The sequence below is a fragment of the Mya arenaria genome, chromosome 10 (assembly GCF_026914265.1).
Source record: "Mya arenaria isolate MELC-2E11 chromosome 10, ASM2691426v1".
Taxonomy (NCBI): Eukaryota; Metazoa; Mollusca; class Bivalvia; order Myida; family Myidae; genus Mya; species Mya arenaria.
Window position 1 is genome coordinate 48,266,909 of NC_069131.1, and position 17,291 is coordinate 48,284,199.

Consider the following 17,291-nt stretch of genomic DNA (forward strand, 5'->3'; position numbering starts at 1 on the left):
ATTGGTCAAGCTCAGTGTAGGCTGTTTTCCCAAGCGTGGTTTGCATTGGTCAAGCTCAGTGTAGGCTGTTTTCCCGAGCGTGGTTTGCATTGGTCAAGCTCAGTGTAGGCTGTTTTCCCGAGCGTGGTTTGCATTGGTCAAGCTCAGTGTAGGCTGTTTTCCCGAGCGTGGTTTGCATTGGTCAAGCTCAGCGTAGGCTGTTTTCCCGAGCGTGGTTTGCATTGGTCAAGCTCAGCGTAGGCTGTTTTCCCGAGCGTGGTTTGTATTGGTCAAGATCAGTGTAGGCTGTTTTCCCGAGCGTGGTTTGCATTGGTCAAGATCAGTGTAGGTTGTTTTCCCGAGCGAGGTTATGCATCGCTGAAGCTAAGTGCAGGTTGTTTTCCCGAGCGTGGTTATGCATCGCTGAAGCTAAGTGCAGGTTGTTTTCCCGAGCGTGGTTATGCATCGCTGAAGCCAAGTGCAGGTTGTTTTCCCGAGCGTGGTTATGCATCGCTGAAGCTAAGTGCAGGTTGTTTTCCCGAGCGTGGTTATGCATCGCTGAAGCTAAGTGCAGGTTGTTTTTTTACCGAGCGTGGTTATGCATCGCTGAAGCTAAGTGCAGGTTGTTTATTTACCGAGCGTGGTTATGCATCGCTGAAGCTAAGTGCAGGTTGTTTTTTTACCGAGCGTGGTTATGCATCGCTGAAGCTAAGTGCAGGTTGTTTTCCCGAGCGTGGTTATGCATCGCTGAAGCTAAGTGCAGGTTGTTTTCCCGAGCGTGGTTATGCATCGCTGAAGCTAAGTGCAGGTTGTTTTCCCGAGCGTGGTTATGCATCGATGAAGCTAAGTGCAGGTTGTTTTCCCGGGCGTGGTTATGCATCGCTGAAGCTAAGTGAAGGTTGTTTTCCCGAGCGTGGTTATGCATCGCTGAAGCCAAGTGCAGGTTGTTTTCCCGAGCGTGGTTATGCATCACTGAAGCTAAGTGCATGTTGTTTTTTTACCGAGCGTGGTTATGCATCGCTGAAGCTAAGTGCAGGTTGTTTTTTTACCGAGCGTGGTTATGCATCGCTGAAGCTAAGTGCAGGTTGTTTTCCCGAGCGTGGTTATGCATCGCTGAAGCTAAGTGCAGGTTGTTTTCCCGAGCGTGGTTATGCATCGCTGAAGCTAAGTGCAGGTTGTTTTCCCGAGCGTGGTTATGCATCGATGAAGCTAAGTGCAGGTTGTTTTCCCGGGCGTGGTTATGCATCGCTGAAGCTAAGTGAAGGTTGTTTTCCCGAGCGTGGTTATGCATCGCTGAAGCCAAGTGCAGGTTGTTTTCCCGAGCGTGGTTATGCATCACTGAAGCTAAGTGCATGTTGTTTTTTTACCGAGCGTGGTTATGCATCGCTGAAGCTAAGTGCAGGTTGTTTTCCCGAGCGTGGTTATGCATCGCTGAAGCTAAGTGCAGGTTGTTTTCCCGAGCGTGGTTATGCATCGCTGAAGCTAAGTGCAGGTTGTTTTCCCGAGCGTGGTTGTGCATCGGTGAAGCCAAGTGCAGGTTGTTTTCACGAGCGTGGTTATGCATCGCTGAAGCCAAGTGCAGGTTGTTTTCCCGAGCGTGGTTATGCATCGCTGAAGCCAAGTGCAGGTTGTTTTCCCGAGCGTTTTTATTCATCGCTGAAGCCAAGTGCAGGTTGTTTTCCCGAGCGTGGTAATGCATCGCTGAAGCCAAGTGCAGGTTGTTTTCCCGAGCGTGGTTATGCATCGCTGAAGCCAAGTGCAGGTTGTTTTCCCGAGCGTGGTTATGCATCACTGAAGCTAAGTGCATGTTGTTTTTTTTACCGAGCGTGGTTATGCATCGCTGAAGCTAAGTGCAGGTTGTTTTTTTACCGAGCGTGGTTATGCATCGCTGAAGCTAAGTGCAGGTTGTTTTTTTACCGAGCGTGGTTATGCATCGCTGAAGCTAAGTGCAGGTTGTTTTTTTACCGAGCGTGGTTATGCATCGCTGAAGCTAAGTGCAGGTTGTTTTCCCGAGCGTGGTTATGCATCGCTGAAGCTAAGTGCAGGTTGTTTTCCTGAGCGTGGTTATGCATCGCTGAAGCTAAGTGCAGGTTGTTTTCCCGAGCGTGGTTATGCATCGCTGAAGCTAAGTGCAGGTTGTCTACACGAGCTTGGTTGTGCATTGCTCAAGCTTAGTGCAGGTTATTTGCCCGAGCGGGCATGTACATTGCTCAAGATAAGTGCAGGTTGTTTTTACGAGCGGGCTTGTACATTGCTCAAGATAAGTACAGGTTGTTTTCCCGGGCGTGGTTGTGTATTGCTCAAGATAAGTGCAGGTTGTTTACACGAGCGGGCTTGTACATTGCTCAAGATAAGTGCAGGTTGCTTTCCCGGGCGTGGTTGTGCATTGCTCAAGATAAGTGCAGGTTGTTTTCCCGGGCGTGGTTGTACATTGCTCAAGATAAGTGCAGGTTGTTTACACAAGCGTGGTTGTACATTGCTCAAGATAAGTGCAGGTTGTTTTCCCGGGCTTGGTTGTGTATTACTCAAGATAAGTGCAGGTTGTTTTCCCGGGTGTGGTTGTACATTGCTCAAGATAAGTGCAGGTTGTTTACACGAGCGTGGTTGTACATTGCTCAAGATAAGTGCAGGTTGTTTTCCCGGGCGTGGTTGTGTATTGCTCAAGATAAGTGCAGGTTGTTTACACGAGCGGGATTGTACATTGCTCAAGATAAGTGCAGGTTGTTTTCCCGGGCGTGGTTGTACATTGCTCAAGATAAGTGCAGGTTGTTTACACGAGCGTGGTTGTACATTGCTCAAGATAAATACAGGTTGTTTTCCCGGATGTGGTTGTGTATTGCTCAAGATAAGTGCAGGTTGTTTACACGAGCGGGCTTGTACATTGCTCAAGATATGTGCAGGTTGTTTTCCCGGGCATGGTTGTGAATTGCTCAAGATAAGTGCAGGTTGTTTTCCCGGGCGTGGTTGTACATTGCTCAACATAAGTGCAGTTTTTTTCCCGGGCGTGGTTGTGCATTGCTCAAGATAAGTGCAGGTTGTTTTCCCGGGCGTGGTTGTACATTGCTCAATCTAAGTGCAGGTTGTTTACACGAGCTTGGTTGTACATTGCTCAAGATAAGTGCAGGTTGTTTTCACAGGCGTGGTTGTGCATTGTTCAAGATAAGTGCAGGTTGTTTATCAGAGTAAGGTTGTGAATTGCTCAAGATAAATGCAGGTTGTCTTCTCGGGCGTGGTTGTGCATTGCTGAAGCTTAGAGCATGTTGTTTTCCCGGACGTGGTTGTGCATTGCTCAAGACAAGTGCAGGTTGTTTACCCGGGCGTGGTTGTGCATTGCTGATGCTTAGTGCAGGTTGTTTATCAGAGTAAGGTTGTGAATTGCTCAAGATAAGTGCAGGTTGTTTTCCCGGGCGTGGTTGTGCATCGCTGAAGCTAGGTGCAGGTTGTTTTCCCGGAAGTGGTTGTGCATTGCTGGATCTAAGTGCAGGTTGTTTTCCCGGACGTGGTTGTGCATTGCTAAAGCTTAGTGCAGGTTGTTTTCCCGGACGTGGTTGTGCATTGCTGAAGTTTAGTGCATGTTGTTTTCCCGGACGTGGTTGTGCATTGCTGATTCTAAGTGCAGGTTGTTTTCCCGGACGTGGTTGTGCATTGTTTAAGGTAAGTGATTGGTCGTTTCCCTCAGCTTGGTAGTGCATCGCTCAAGCTAATCGCAGGTTGTTTTCCCGAGTGTGTTTGTGCATTACGCAAGATAAGTGTAGTTTATTTACCCGAGTCAGGTTGTTCATTGCTCACGGTTAGTTTAAGTTTTTTACCAGCGTCAGGTTGTGCATTTCTCTAGCCAAGTGTAGATTGTTTTCCCGAGTATGTTTGGGCATTGCTCAGTCTAAGTGCTTAAGCTTAGAGCAGGCTGTTTCCTGAAGAAAATTTCTCATTGCTCAAACTACGAATTATTCGCTTTTCAATAATATGTTGGGGTAGACGCGGTCTTGTTACGTGTATATATATATATTAAAATTATTTTACTATCTTTTACCGATAATGGAACCTATGGTTATCAATAGGACAGTCGATATCAAATCCTTTAAAGTCCATTGAGATTTGATATGAACAGATAAGTTCACTGTGACAAATCATACATGGTTTTTAATCTGAGCTATTAAAAATGATAGCTGATTAATTTCGTGAACGAATAAGAAAAAGCCACCAGTCTTTCTCCTTATGTCTTTTGAAAAGAGACATTTATAAGAAGTTCTCTTGCTATGTATTTTATATTTTAATTTCGCTGCAAGAATAATACTACTTTCATGACCTTTTTCTTCACAACACATATTACAGTTTATAACCTCACCAAGGCGGAGTTTTACCACAACACTTATTACAGTTTATAACCACACTAAGGCGGAGTTTTACCACAGCACCCTTACAGTTTATAACCACACTAAGGCGGAGTTTTACCACAACACTTATTACAGTTTATAACCACACTAAGGCGGAGTTTTACCACAACACTTATTACAGTTTATAACCACACTAAGACGGAGTTTTACCACAGCACCCTTACAGTTTATAACCACACTAAGGCGGAGTTTTACCACAACACTTATTACAGTTTATAACCACACTAAGACGGAGTTTTACCACAGCACCCTTACAGTTTATAACCACACTAAGACGGAGTTTTACCACAGCACCCTTACAGTTTATAACCACACTAAGGCGGAGTTTTACCACAACACTTATTACAGTTTATAACCACACTAAGACGGAGTTTTACCACAGCACCCTTACAGTTTATAACCACACTAAGACGGAGTTTTACCACAACACTTATTACAGTTTATAACCACACTAAGACGGAGTTTTACCACAACACTTATTACAGTTTATAACCACACTAAGGCGGAGTTTTACCACAGCACCCTTACAGTTTATAACCACACTAAGGCGGAGTTTTACCACAGCATCCTTACAGTTTATAACCACACTAAGACGGAGTTTTACCACAGCACCCTTACAGTTTATAACCACACTAAGGCGGAGTTTTACCACAACACTTATTACAGTTTATAACCACACTAAGGCGGAGTTTTACCACAACACTTATTACAGTTTATAACCACACTAAGACGGAGTTTTACCACAGCACCCTTACAGTTTATAACCACACTAAGGCGGAGTTTTACCACAACACTTATTACAGTTTATAACCACACTAAGACGGAGTTTTACCACAGCACCCTTACAGTTTATAACCACACTAAGACGGAGTTTTACCACAGCACCCTTACAGTTTATAACCACACTAAGGCGGAGTTTTACCACAACACTTATAACAGTTTATAACCACACTAAGACGGAGTTTTACCACAGCACCCTTACAGTTTATAACCACACTAAGACGGAGTTTTACCACAACACTTATTACAGTTTATAACCACACTAAGACGGAGTTTTACCACAACACTTATTACAGTTTATAACCACACTAAGGCGGAGTTTTACCACAGCACCCTTACAGTTTATAACCACACTAAGGCGGAGTTTTACCACAGCACCCTTACAGTTTATAACCACACTAAGACGGAGTTTTACCACAGCACCCTTACAGTTTATAACCACACTAAAGCGGAGTTTTACCACAACACTTATTACAGTTTATAACCACACTAAGGCGGAGTTTTACCACAGCACCCTTACAGTTTATAACCACACCAAGACGGAGTTTTACCACAGCACCCTTACAGTTTATAACCACACCAAGACGGAGTTTTACCACAACACTTATTACAGTTTATAACCACACTAAGGCGGAGTTTTCCCACAACACTTATTACAGTATATAACCACACTAAGACGGAGTTTTACCACAACACTTATTACAGTTTATAACCACACTAAGGCGGAGTTTTACCACAACACTTATTACAGTTTATAACCACACTAAGACGGAGTTTTACCACAGCACCCTTACAGTTTATAACCACACTAAGGCGGAGTTTTACCACAACACTTATTACAGTTTATAACCACACTAAGGCGGAGTTTTACCACAGCACCCTTACAGTTTATAACCACACTAAGACGGAGTTTTACCACAGCACCCTTACAGTTTATAACCACACTAAGACGGAGTTTTACCACAGCACCCTTACAGTTTATAACCACACTAAGACGGAGTTTTACCACAGCACCCTTACAGTTTATAACCACACTAAGGCGGAGTTTTACCACAACACTTATTACAGTTTATAACCACACTAAGGCGGAGTTTTACCACAACACTTATTACAGTTTATAACCACACTAAAACGGAGTTTTACCACAACACTTATTACAGTTTATAACCACACTAAGACGGAGTTTTACCACAACACTTATTACAGTTTATAACCACACTAAGACGGAGTTTTACCACAGCACCCTTACAGTTTATAACCACACTAAGACGGAGTTTTACCACAACACTTATTACAGTTTATAACCACACCAAGACGGAGTTTTACCACAACACTTATTACAGTTGATAACAACACCAAGACGGAGTTTTACCACAACACTTATTACAGTTTATAACCACACTAAGACGGAGTTTTACCACAACACTTATTACAGTTTATAACCACACTAAGACGGAGTTTTACCACAGCACCCTTACAGTTTATAACCACACTAAGACGGAGTTTTACCACAACACTTATTACAGTTTATAACCACACTAAGACGGAGTTTTACCACAGCACCCTTACAGTTTATAACCACACTAAGGCGGAGTTTTACCACAACACTTATTACAGTTTATAGCCACACTAAGACGGAGTTTTACCACAGCACCCTTACAGTTTATAACCACACTAAGACGGAGTTTTACCACAACACTTATTACAGTTTATAACCACACTAAGGCGGAGTTTTACCACAACACTTATTACAGTTTATAACCACACTAAGGCGGAGTTTTACCACAACACTTATTACAGTTTATAACCACACTAAGACGGAGTTTTACCACAACACTTATTACAGTTTATAACCACACTAAGACGGAGTTTTACCACAACACTTATTACAGTTTATAACCACACTAAGACGGAGTTTTACCACAACACTTATTACAGTTTATAACCACACTAAGACGGAGTTTTACCACAGCACCCTTACAGTTTATAACCACACTAAGACGGAGTTTTACCACAACACTTATTACAGTTTATAACCACACTAAGACGGAGTTTTACCACAGCACCCTTACAGTTTATAACCACACTAAGGCGGAGTTTTACCACAACACTTATTACAGTTTATAACCACACTAAGACGGAGTTTTACCACAGAACCCTTACAGTTTATAACCACACTAAGACGGAGTTTTACCACAGCACCCTTACAGTTTATAACCACACTAAGACGGAGTTTTACCACAACACTTATTACAGTTTATAACCACACTAAGACGGAGTTTTACCACAGCACCCTTACAGTTTATAACCACACCAAGACGGAGTTTTACCACAACACTTATTACAGTTTATAACCACACTAAGACGGAGTTTTACCACAGCACCCTTACAGTTTATAACCACACTAAGGCGGAGTTTTACCACAGCACCCTTACAGTTTATAACCACACTAAGGCGGAGTTTTACCACAACACTTATTACAGTCTATAACCACACTAAGACGGAGTTTTACCACAGCACCCTTACAGTTTATAACCACACCCAGGCGGAGTTTTACCACAACACTTATTACAGTTTATAAACACACTAAGACGGAGTTTTACCACAGCACCCTTACAGTTTATAACCACACTAAGGCGGAGTTTTACCACAACACTTATTACAGTTTATAACCACACTAAGACGGAGTTTTACCACAGCACCCTTACAGTTTATAACCACACCCAGGCGGAGTTTTACCACAACACTTATTACAGTTTATAACCACACTAAGGCGGAGTTTTACCACAACACTTATTACAGTTTATAACCACACTAAGGCGGAGTTTTACCACAGCACCCTTACAGTTTATAACCTCACCAAGGCGGAGTTTTACCACAACACTTATTACAGTTTATAACCACACTAAGACGGAGTTTTACCACAGCACCCTTACAGTTTATAACCACACTAAGACGGAGTTTTACCACAGCACCCTTACAGTTTATAACCACACTAAGACGGAGTTTTACCACAACACTTATTACAGTTTATAACCACACTAAGGCGGAGTTTTACCACAACACTTATTACAGTTTATAAACACACTAAGACGGAGTTTTACCACAGCACCCTTACAGTTTATAACCACACTAAGACGGAGTTTTACCACAGCACCCTTACAGTTTATAACCACACTAAGGCGGAGTTTTACCACAACACTTATTACAGTTTATAACCACACTAAGGCGGAGTTTTACCACAACACTTATTACAGTTTATAACCACACTAAGACGGAGTTTTACCACAACACTTATTACAGTTTATAACCACACTAAGGCGGAGTTTTACCACAGCACCCTTACAGTTTATAACCACACTAAGACGGAGTTTTACCACAACACTTATTACAGTTTATAACCACACTAAGGCGGAGTTTTACCACAACACTTATTACAGTTTATAACCACACTAAGGCGGAGTTTTACCACAGCACCCTTACAGTTTATAACCACACTAAGGCGGAGTTTTACCACAACACTTATTACAGTTTATAACCACACTAAGGCGGAGTTTTACCACAGCACCCTTACAGTTTATAACCACACTAAGACGGAGTTTTACCACAACACTTATTACAGTTTATAACCACACCAAGACGGAGTTTTACCACAGCACCCTTACAGTTTATAACCTCACTAAGGCGGAGTTTTACCACAACACTTATTACAGTTTATAACCACACTAAGACGGAGTTTTACCACAGCACCCTTACAGTTTATAACCACACTAAGACGGAGTTTTACCACAGCACCCTTACAGTTTATAACCACACTAAGGCGGAGTTTTACCACAACACTTATTACAGTTTATAACCACACTAAGGCGGAGTTTTACCACAACACTTATTACAGTTTATAACCACACTAAGACGGAGTTTTACCACAGCACCCTTACAGTTTATAACCACACTAAGACGGAGTTTTACCACAACACTTATTACAGTTTATAACCACACTAAGACGGAGTTTTACCACAGCACCCTTACAGTTTATAACCACACTAAGACGGAGTTTTACCACAGCACTTATTACAGTTTATAACCACACTAAGACGGAGTTTTACCACAACACTTATTACAGTTTATAACCACACCAAGACGGAGTTTTGCCACAACACTTATTACAGTTTATAACCACACTTAGGCGGAGTTTTACCACAACACTTATTACAGTTTATAACCACACTAAGACGGAGTTTTACCACAGCACCCGTACAGTTTATAACCACACTAAGGCGGAGTTTTACCACAACACTTATTACAGTTTATAACCACACTAAGACGGAGTTTTACCACAACACTTATTACAGTTTATAACCACACTAAGACGGAGTTTTACCACAGCACCCTTACAGTTTATAACCACACTAAGACGGAGTTTTACCACAGCACCCTTACAGTTTATAACCTCACCAAGGCGGAGTTTTACCACAACACTTATTACAGTTTATAACCACACTAAGACGGAGTTTTACCACTGCACCCTTACAGTTTATAACCACACTAAGACGGAGTTTTACCACAACACTTATTACAGTTTATAACCACACTAAGACGGAGTTTTACCACAACACAACCCCCTCCAAAGGAATCCCAAGCTATCTCTTCACATAAGCTACAGACGCACCAAGTTTATTCAGTGTCTATCAATCCTTACTTAAGTCATTAGCGTTGAACCCAACCCTCCCTGAGTTTAACCCCACCTAAAAAAGTATTCCAAAGCTAGTTCTTGAAATACGCTTCTTACACGCCAAGTTTCATAACTATCCATCAATCCCAACTTACGTTATTTGGCGAATACCACTTTTCTATCTTCAGTGACAGTGATCTTGACCCAACGCCTTCAAAAGCAATCCATCCTAATCATGCTCCCTAATCTCGCTTACATAAGCCATCAAAGTTTCTACACTAATAATCAATCCTAACTTAATGTATATGATGGAAACAATTTTATCTATTTTATGTAACCTTGAACTTGACCCCATCCCCTCAATAGCGACCCGAAGCTAGTTCTCCACATAACCTATATATACACCAAATTTCATAACCTTCCATCAATTCTAACTAAATTTATTTGGCGAGAACGTTTTAACCATTTTAAGTTTAAGCGACCTTGACCTTCACCCCATCCCCGTCAAAAGCAATCTCAAGCTAGCTCTTTACGTAAGCTACCAATAGTCCAAATTGCACCACTATTCATTCTAACTTAAGTTATTGAAAGGAAATCATTTTCGATTCAAGTGATAGTGACCTTGTCCTTGATCCCACCCCTAAAAGCAATTACAAGATAGCTCTTTACATAAGCCACATACACAGCAAGTTACAACACTATCCATTAATCCTAACTTTAGTAACCGGCGAAAACAATATTCTAGTAACGGTGATCTAGGCGATCAAAATAAAGCAATCAAAACCTATTTATTTACATAAGCTGCCTTTACACCAAGTTTCATGGCTATCCAATAATCATAATTGAAGTTATTGGGTGGAAACCAATGTTGGGCGCCCGCCCGTTCGCCCGCCCGTCCGTCAGTTCGTATGCCCGCCAATCGACAAACTCATTATAATTGCCCCGTTTGTCGTTGAAAACCTGATTAAAAAATGTATAACCTTATATAACTTATCGACCTTTAAAACGCATCTGCATCATTGTTCTTATACTATCGTATACTGTTTGTGTGTATTTGTATAAAAACTGTTATGAATATTAACCTCGTTCATATTGCAAAATACAAAATAGTAGCGTTAAGGTGTTTATGATGCAATGAAAGGGGCAAATTACCGAAAAAAATAACGTTGACTCTCTTTTGAGAACCAATGGACTCACAATGGCAGAATAATATAAATACAGATAGCATATACATTACGCTACATATAATGTAAACTATTTAGATATAATGGAGGTTGTTCAGAACTTTGTTACAGTCATTTTCGTTATCTATCACACATTTACTGCTCTTGAAGGGGCATTGAATACACGTGAGGTAAGCAAATGTGGTATGAAATGTTTCTAATACGATCTGAGACACGGAAGAATGCCGACAGTTCCGGAATTGGCTCCCGAATGTTTCCCGATCATGCGGAAAAGTTGCGGTAACATTGCAGAACATTCTGAAGAGTTGCCGAATCGTGGCGATAGAATGCTGAAATGTTGCGGAGTTGAGAGTCGGGGATATAAACGATGCCGAACTACTATTTTGTTATCAGTTCCTAATGGGACACCATGTTAGAGGTCGTCACCTTGCACTTCAGTTTCAAATCCAAGCTGAATTTGATGTCATGCTTGTATTTGAGACAGAGAAGAAAACGACGTAATCGATGGTGGGTCCACCCTTGGCCCACAGACGACAGGAGGCTTCAGTATCGACCGTACTATTTTATTGATGAAAGAACTCCGAGATGAAGATGCCTTCTCCTTCAAAAGGTATTTGAGGATCACGCCAACAATGTTTAACGACATACTCCAGCGTCTAACGCCTCGCATTCAGAAAAAGGACACCAGGTTCCGTAATGCCCTTCCTGCTGGCCTAAAGCTTGCGATGACGCTGAGGTGCATGGCATCTAAGGACACGGACGCCTCCTTATTGCTGCGGAAATTGTATGCCATTTCGTTCCAGAATTATTTACTGCTCTTTTCAGGAGTATAAGGATGACGTTCTGGCCATTCCCAATACTCCAGAGGCCTAACGTGAAGTGGCCGTCCAATATGAGAGAAGGTGGGACGTGGCCTTATACTCTTGGTGCCATCTATGGCAAAACGTGGAAATCAAGAAGCTTGTATCACAATTACAAGGGCTTTTTACCATAGTCCTTCTGGCGTTAGTCGATGCAAACTATAAGTTTATCTGATGTGATCGGGGGGGGGGGGGCATGGGTTTCATTTCATACTGCCAGATCTTTAATGATTCTGAATTGAAGGAATGTAAGGCTAAATGATTATGAAGCCTCACAGAAGGCTTTCTGAAGATGCCGAGTTAATGGCGATGGGTTCCCGATCGTCACGAATGGTTCCCGATGGTTTGCCGAAGATCCCGAAGCTGTCCCGAAATAAACCTTCGGCGTCCAAATTTTAAAAGTTTTAAAGTTTGGATGCCGAAGTTTTTCGATCCCGATTTGGCCCGAAGTGCCGAGTGGACGGCAGGTATCAGCTGTATTTGTTTTATTTTAATACATAACAATGTATGTATACCACGTGATAAATAACGTCATATATGCTATATAGTGAAGCAATCTTTGTCTTTTTTCAAACCAAAATATTGCCTTCCGACGTAGCATTTTTGACGAAATTTATCACATGTTATACATACACTGCATTAGTACATCATAGTCATAGTCATCTCACCAGTAAAGGTTTATGACATCATGAACACTTCATAAAATAGTTCGGCTTTCAACGATCATTAGATATATCCTTATTTGAAGCCTGGAATAGAGAAGGCCTGCTAATAGTTGATAAGTTTGGAGCAAACAACACGTACTATTGATTATACGAAAAATAATGTATACATAGGACAGTATTCGTAAATGAAAATGTCGTAATGTTTGACAACGGTAATTTTAAATGCATTCTACTTTCCATCAAATTGTCACTCATGAATTCGGCTCCTGGAGCTATCAACTCGTTGGTTTGAAATACTGTAGATTGCTTGATATGGCGAAGATTTATTTGAATTTGCATTTTTCAGCAAACTATATTATTAAAACATTGTAAAAAATTTAATAACCTGTTTTGTTTACAATAAAGTTGCCAAATTAAATAAGATAACACTAAAAGTATCGCGAAAAAGAGCCTCGCGATATTAAAATAATCTACTAGTATTATTAGTTCTTATCAGTAGTTTGAGAAGGACATCGTTAGAGTTATATGTCCCCATTCATATATTGTGTATAAACCTGTTCTCATATTGGCATTGTACTGCCGCAACTTCTAAGGATAATGGACAGTCTCTTTGGTTTATTAGTGGTTATAACATTGACTGGTATGTGTTCTTATTTCATTTTTAGCTCGACAATTCGAAGAATAAGGAGGTTTTATTACTTGCTCCGGCGTCGATGTCTTCTTCCGGCTAAGTAGGCATTTTCACTTATAACTCCAATACCCTTCATTCAATTCATCTAATTCCTTATACAGTGGTAAATAAAAATTATCGCTGTTGATTGACTTAAGAACATAGGTTAAAGTTTAGAGCACATATTGTTAGGTTAAAGGTTTTTTTGGGCAGAGTTGGGAGTTTCATTAATAACTTCTATAACATCCATTCAATTGATTTAATACGTAGCACAATTACTTATGACCATCTTACAATTAGGATAAATGCATAACTTCATATTCACCCTTAATACAAATTAAGGCCCTTGCTTGACTTTTGTGACGCGGGAGAGATCGGCGTTTAATTCACTTATGGTATCGAATACTTTTAGTTAGGTTTGACATATAGTGACCAACTTTTGTATAAAGGAAGACATTATAAAGACCCTTCATTGCGTTTTGGGCCCCTAGGATATAGGTCAAGTTACTATAAATAGAAAAAAATGAGACAGAATAACTTTAGTAAGGGCATAATTTCGACCAAACTTGGCACAAAGGAAGAGTTCATAGCGACTTTTCATGCGATTGTGTTTCGGGCCCCGAGAGTCATGGTCAAGGGGAAGGTTACGTTTGCTAAAAATAAAATAGAAAAAATAGTTAGTACTAAATAATATAATGAGGTTGACATATTGTGACCAAACTTAGTATTATAGGAATAGCTTATGGAGACCTTTCATTGGCTTGCGTTTAGGGCCCCTAGTTCACTAAAAAAAGATAACCGTTTAGTACTCTTAAGGTCGACATATTGTTACCAAACTTGGTAGGTAGGAAGAGTTTAAGGAGGATTTCTATGGGTTGCATTTAGGTCCCTAGGGTAAAAGTCATTGTTACTAGTTCTAGAGAAAAATTGCAACTGAATCTCGCAAAAAGGACTGAAGTTATTCTGTCAATTTGTGAAAACCTAGTTTTTGTCGAATTACAGGATTTCTTGTTTACTTTTTAGTTTTTATAAGGTTGTAACTGTAAAATGTGTTGTGTTGAAAAGGGTGCTGATATGTAAAACACGACCAATTGCCTCCGCTGAAAAATCTGGTTGGCGATCGAATGTAGGTGCGCGCGCACAAAAAAATTAAAATATTTTTTTACATTTTCAAAAAAATAGGAGCGGTATATCCGTGAAACAAAACATCAATTTGGTGTGGTCTTAGTGAGGTTGTAACCTGTAAAACGTGTTGTAGCGAAACTCCGTCTAAGTTAGGTTGTAAACTGTTATAAATGTTGTGGTGAAAATCTGTCCTAGGAAGGTTTTTAACTGTTTTATATGTAATACTAAGTAACTATAAATTGGTGTATATCACTAAGTTAAAACTGACTTAAACATAGTGACTATCGCATGCTGACTTTTACTTAGTACCTAACAATTATGTACAGTACTATAAATTCATTTCGTGACTACCAATTGTTGACTATCACTTGGTGACGATCACTTTTTGACTACCACTGGCATCACTTCGCACAATCAACATGTTTGGATATATTATGTAAATAAATCTGGATTCACATATTTGACTCTGAAAATATTTTCCATTTGAATGTAGCAGGGTTTATAAAATACGACTGTATGGTTTTTTTTTAAGAATATCATTAAGACCTTACTCGCTGAATTCTCCGTTAACCCCTGTGGAACATTTATGTATTTATAAGGTTGCTGGGCAACCAACTGTCCGGACAACTTTCTGGCTTTCCATGGCTCCTGTTATCTCTTCGGAGATATCCAACTCAGCTTTTATGAGGCAGAGGTGAGCTTCTTTTTTCATCTTCGTTTTGCAGACATTGTATGGAACTAAACGAGTGTAACGACCGCATCAGTTGTATTATACCTCCATAGAACCGTAACTTACTAAATGAAACTTGAAAAAATCCTTTTTCGTCGGAGGTTTTCTAAATAACATAGTCTGAAATTGTCCAGCTATCCCATGGCTTGGACATGCGTTTAAACACAAATTCAGCATATGCTTTTGTAAGATATGTGTGACATTTTAAAGAACAAAAAACGTACATAATTTCAGCACTATTGTAACCAACACGATGCCCATCTGGTGCACGTGAACAATGCCCTAGAGGGAGACTTCTTGAAAGAGCATCTGCGTCATCTTAAACGTAGGTATTTTGTTGTGCTGTAATTGACGCGAGTTCATTGAGTGTTGGAACTAGTGTGAGTATTCAACGTGCATAAGCTAGGAAAGGTAAACCTACGATTGCGTAAACACTAGCACGGAGCTCTACCGTCTGGACTTAACTGGTCGGTTGAAAATATTCTGCTCAAAACCATTTATCTAGCAGTCTTCAAACTCGAGCTTACATCGATTGATATAATCTTCTGCAAATTCGTTACAGTAAAATAACTGTCTTACAGCTTTTGGTTTCTGGTGGATGGGGTTAACAGATGAGGTTGCAGAAGGACACTTCTTCTGGATAGACGACAAATCTCCTGCAGAATATACAGGTTATTTTATTACATTCGAGGGTTTTATCTGACTCAAGTACCGCAATCGTTTTTTCTTACAAAGCGTATGCTGTTGCCATTTGAATGATACCATCACTACAAATGGCAGGAATGTTTTGGACCTGGTTCAGTCTCCTTTGACAAAACATTTGAGCCATTCGGGTAGCAAACCGTCGTAACCAAAGAGTAACCGTAGAAATGCTACGACGGCTCTAAAATTGCTATTTACCGTAGATATTTCAGACCCTACGGTCGGAACTGCACAATAAAACTGTGTGTGAGAGGCATTATGCTGCTTATTTTGCCTTTATGTTTACGAAATTGGCCTGACCTTTAATTAAAGACGTCATATCCGGAATGGAATAACTTTTGTTAAATTTTCAGACCTCTTTTCTGGCGAACTAACTTACGTCATTACCGGTGTTTACACTTACATCGTAATTGGACGAGATACCAGACGTCAGAACGCCGTATCATAATCTTTAATGTCACAAAATGCTGCTTGCGAGTCGGATATTTTTATACAATATTAAGTTAAGTGACGTTTTGCATTTAACTTCATCTTATGTTCTAATGTAGGGGCACTAACTGTGCTTTATTCATCGCCACAGTGTCACATATGCCTTTGCGATGCTGGGTTTAAGTGAATGGATACAAAACATAAGTAGATCGCTTTACATTATGATTTGTGTGTGTGTGTTCAATCGAAGAACTCGGCCATTTTCAAGCGATAACAGCCTCGGATGTATATGGACAGTTATAATAGATTTGTTTACATTAAAATACGCTGTAAAATATCGCTCATTAATTTGAATTTACAGTGGAGTCTTTGGATTTTACTCTGAGGAATCATTATTATCTATGAAATAAAACACATCACAAGGAATCAATGTGAACCAAGTACACATTTAAATACTACAACTAATTAATAATATTATACGTTCTACTTGTACTTCCGAGGTTGCTTTCGGTGGAAAATGGCCGAGATATTCCGATTGCCTGTATTTTATGATATCAATCAAATTTAGACTGGCACGCTGGACAACCCGATGGTGGTGATGAAGATTGCGTTGTCTTCGCAAAGTATTTTGACTTCCAGTGGGGCGATTATCCATGTACACTCGCAGAGGACTTCATTTGTGAAATTCAGTAAGTTTTATGAAGGCATTTTGAAACATAGCCTTTCACCAGAGTGTTTCCGTTCTGACGTGTAACGTGAACTTTTAAGATGAACAAATGTAAAGCGCTCTAGCACAAAACATATTGTGTTGTTTTTTTCTGTTTTCCTTTTGATGTTGATTTGTTGTTGATATTCTTTTTAATTTTTGGTGGGAGGGTTGTTGTTGTTGTTTTTGTTTTTTTATTATTATGTTATTCATTTACTTCTTTATTATTTTTTTTTGGGGGGGAGTGGGTTGCTATTTTTTCGTTGTTTAATGCGGGGCGTGCGGGTCAATGGGTATTTACCGAAAATTGGATCTTGGAAAAAACATAACATTATGGGGTGACGAAGTCAAAATATCTGAGTGCGTCTATCATATTTAAAAAAAAAATGTATTGA

General features: G+C 40.2%; 1 protein-coding gene across 1 annotated transcript; it reads left to right on the plus strand.

Annotated features, from left to right (window-relative positions):
- The first annotated feature begins 13,081 nt into the window (after positions 1-13,081).
- LOC128204762 (perlucin-like) lies at positions 13,082-16,883 on the plus strand. The gene is made up of 5 exons (XM_052906167.1): positions 13,082-13,174; positions 14,929-15,023; positions 15,294-15,384; positions 15,641-15,730; positions 16,759-16,883. Exons 1-5 carry the CDS (start codon positions 13,132-13,134, stop codon positions 16,881-16,883), a joined length of 444 nt encoding a protein of 147 aa, XP_052762127.1. The 5' UTR covers positions 13,082-13,131.
- Positions 16,884-17,291: the final 408 nt, after the last annotated feature.

What these genes read in the sequence shown, in the direction of transcription:
- LOC128204762 (XM_052906167.1), top strand. Translation starts at nt 13,132, where the DNA reads ATGGACAGTCTCTTTGGTTTATTAGTGGTTATAACATTGACTG. An exon ending in GCATCTGCGTCATCTTAAAC is followed by an intron (nt 15,385 to 15,640) that starts GTAGGTATTTTG and finishes ACTGTCTTACAG; the next exon opens with CTTTTGGTTTCTGGTGGATG. An exon ending in ATCTCCTGCAGAATATACAG is followed by an intron (nt 15,731 to 16,758) that starts GTTATTTTATTA and finishes AATCAAATTTAG; the next exon opens with ACTGGCACGCTGGACAACCC.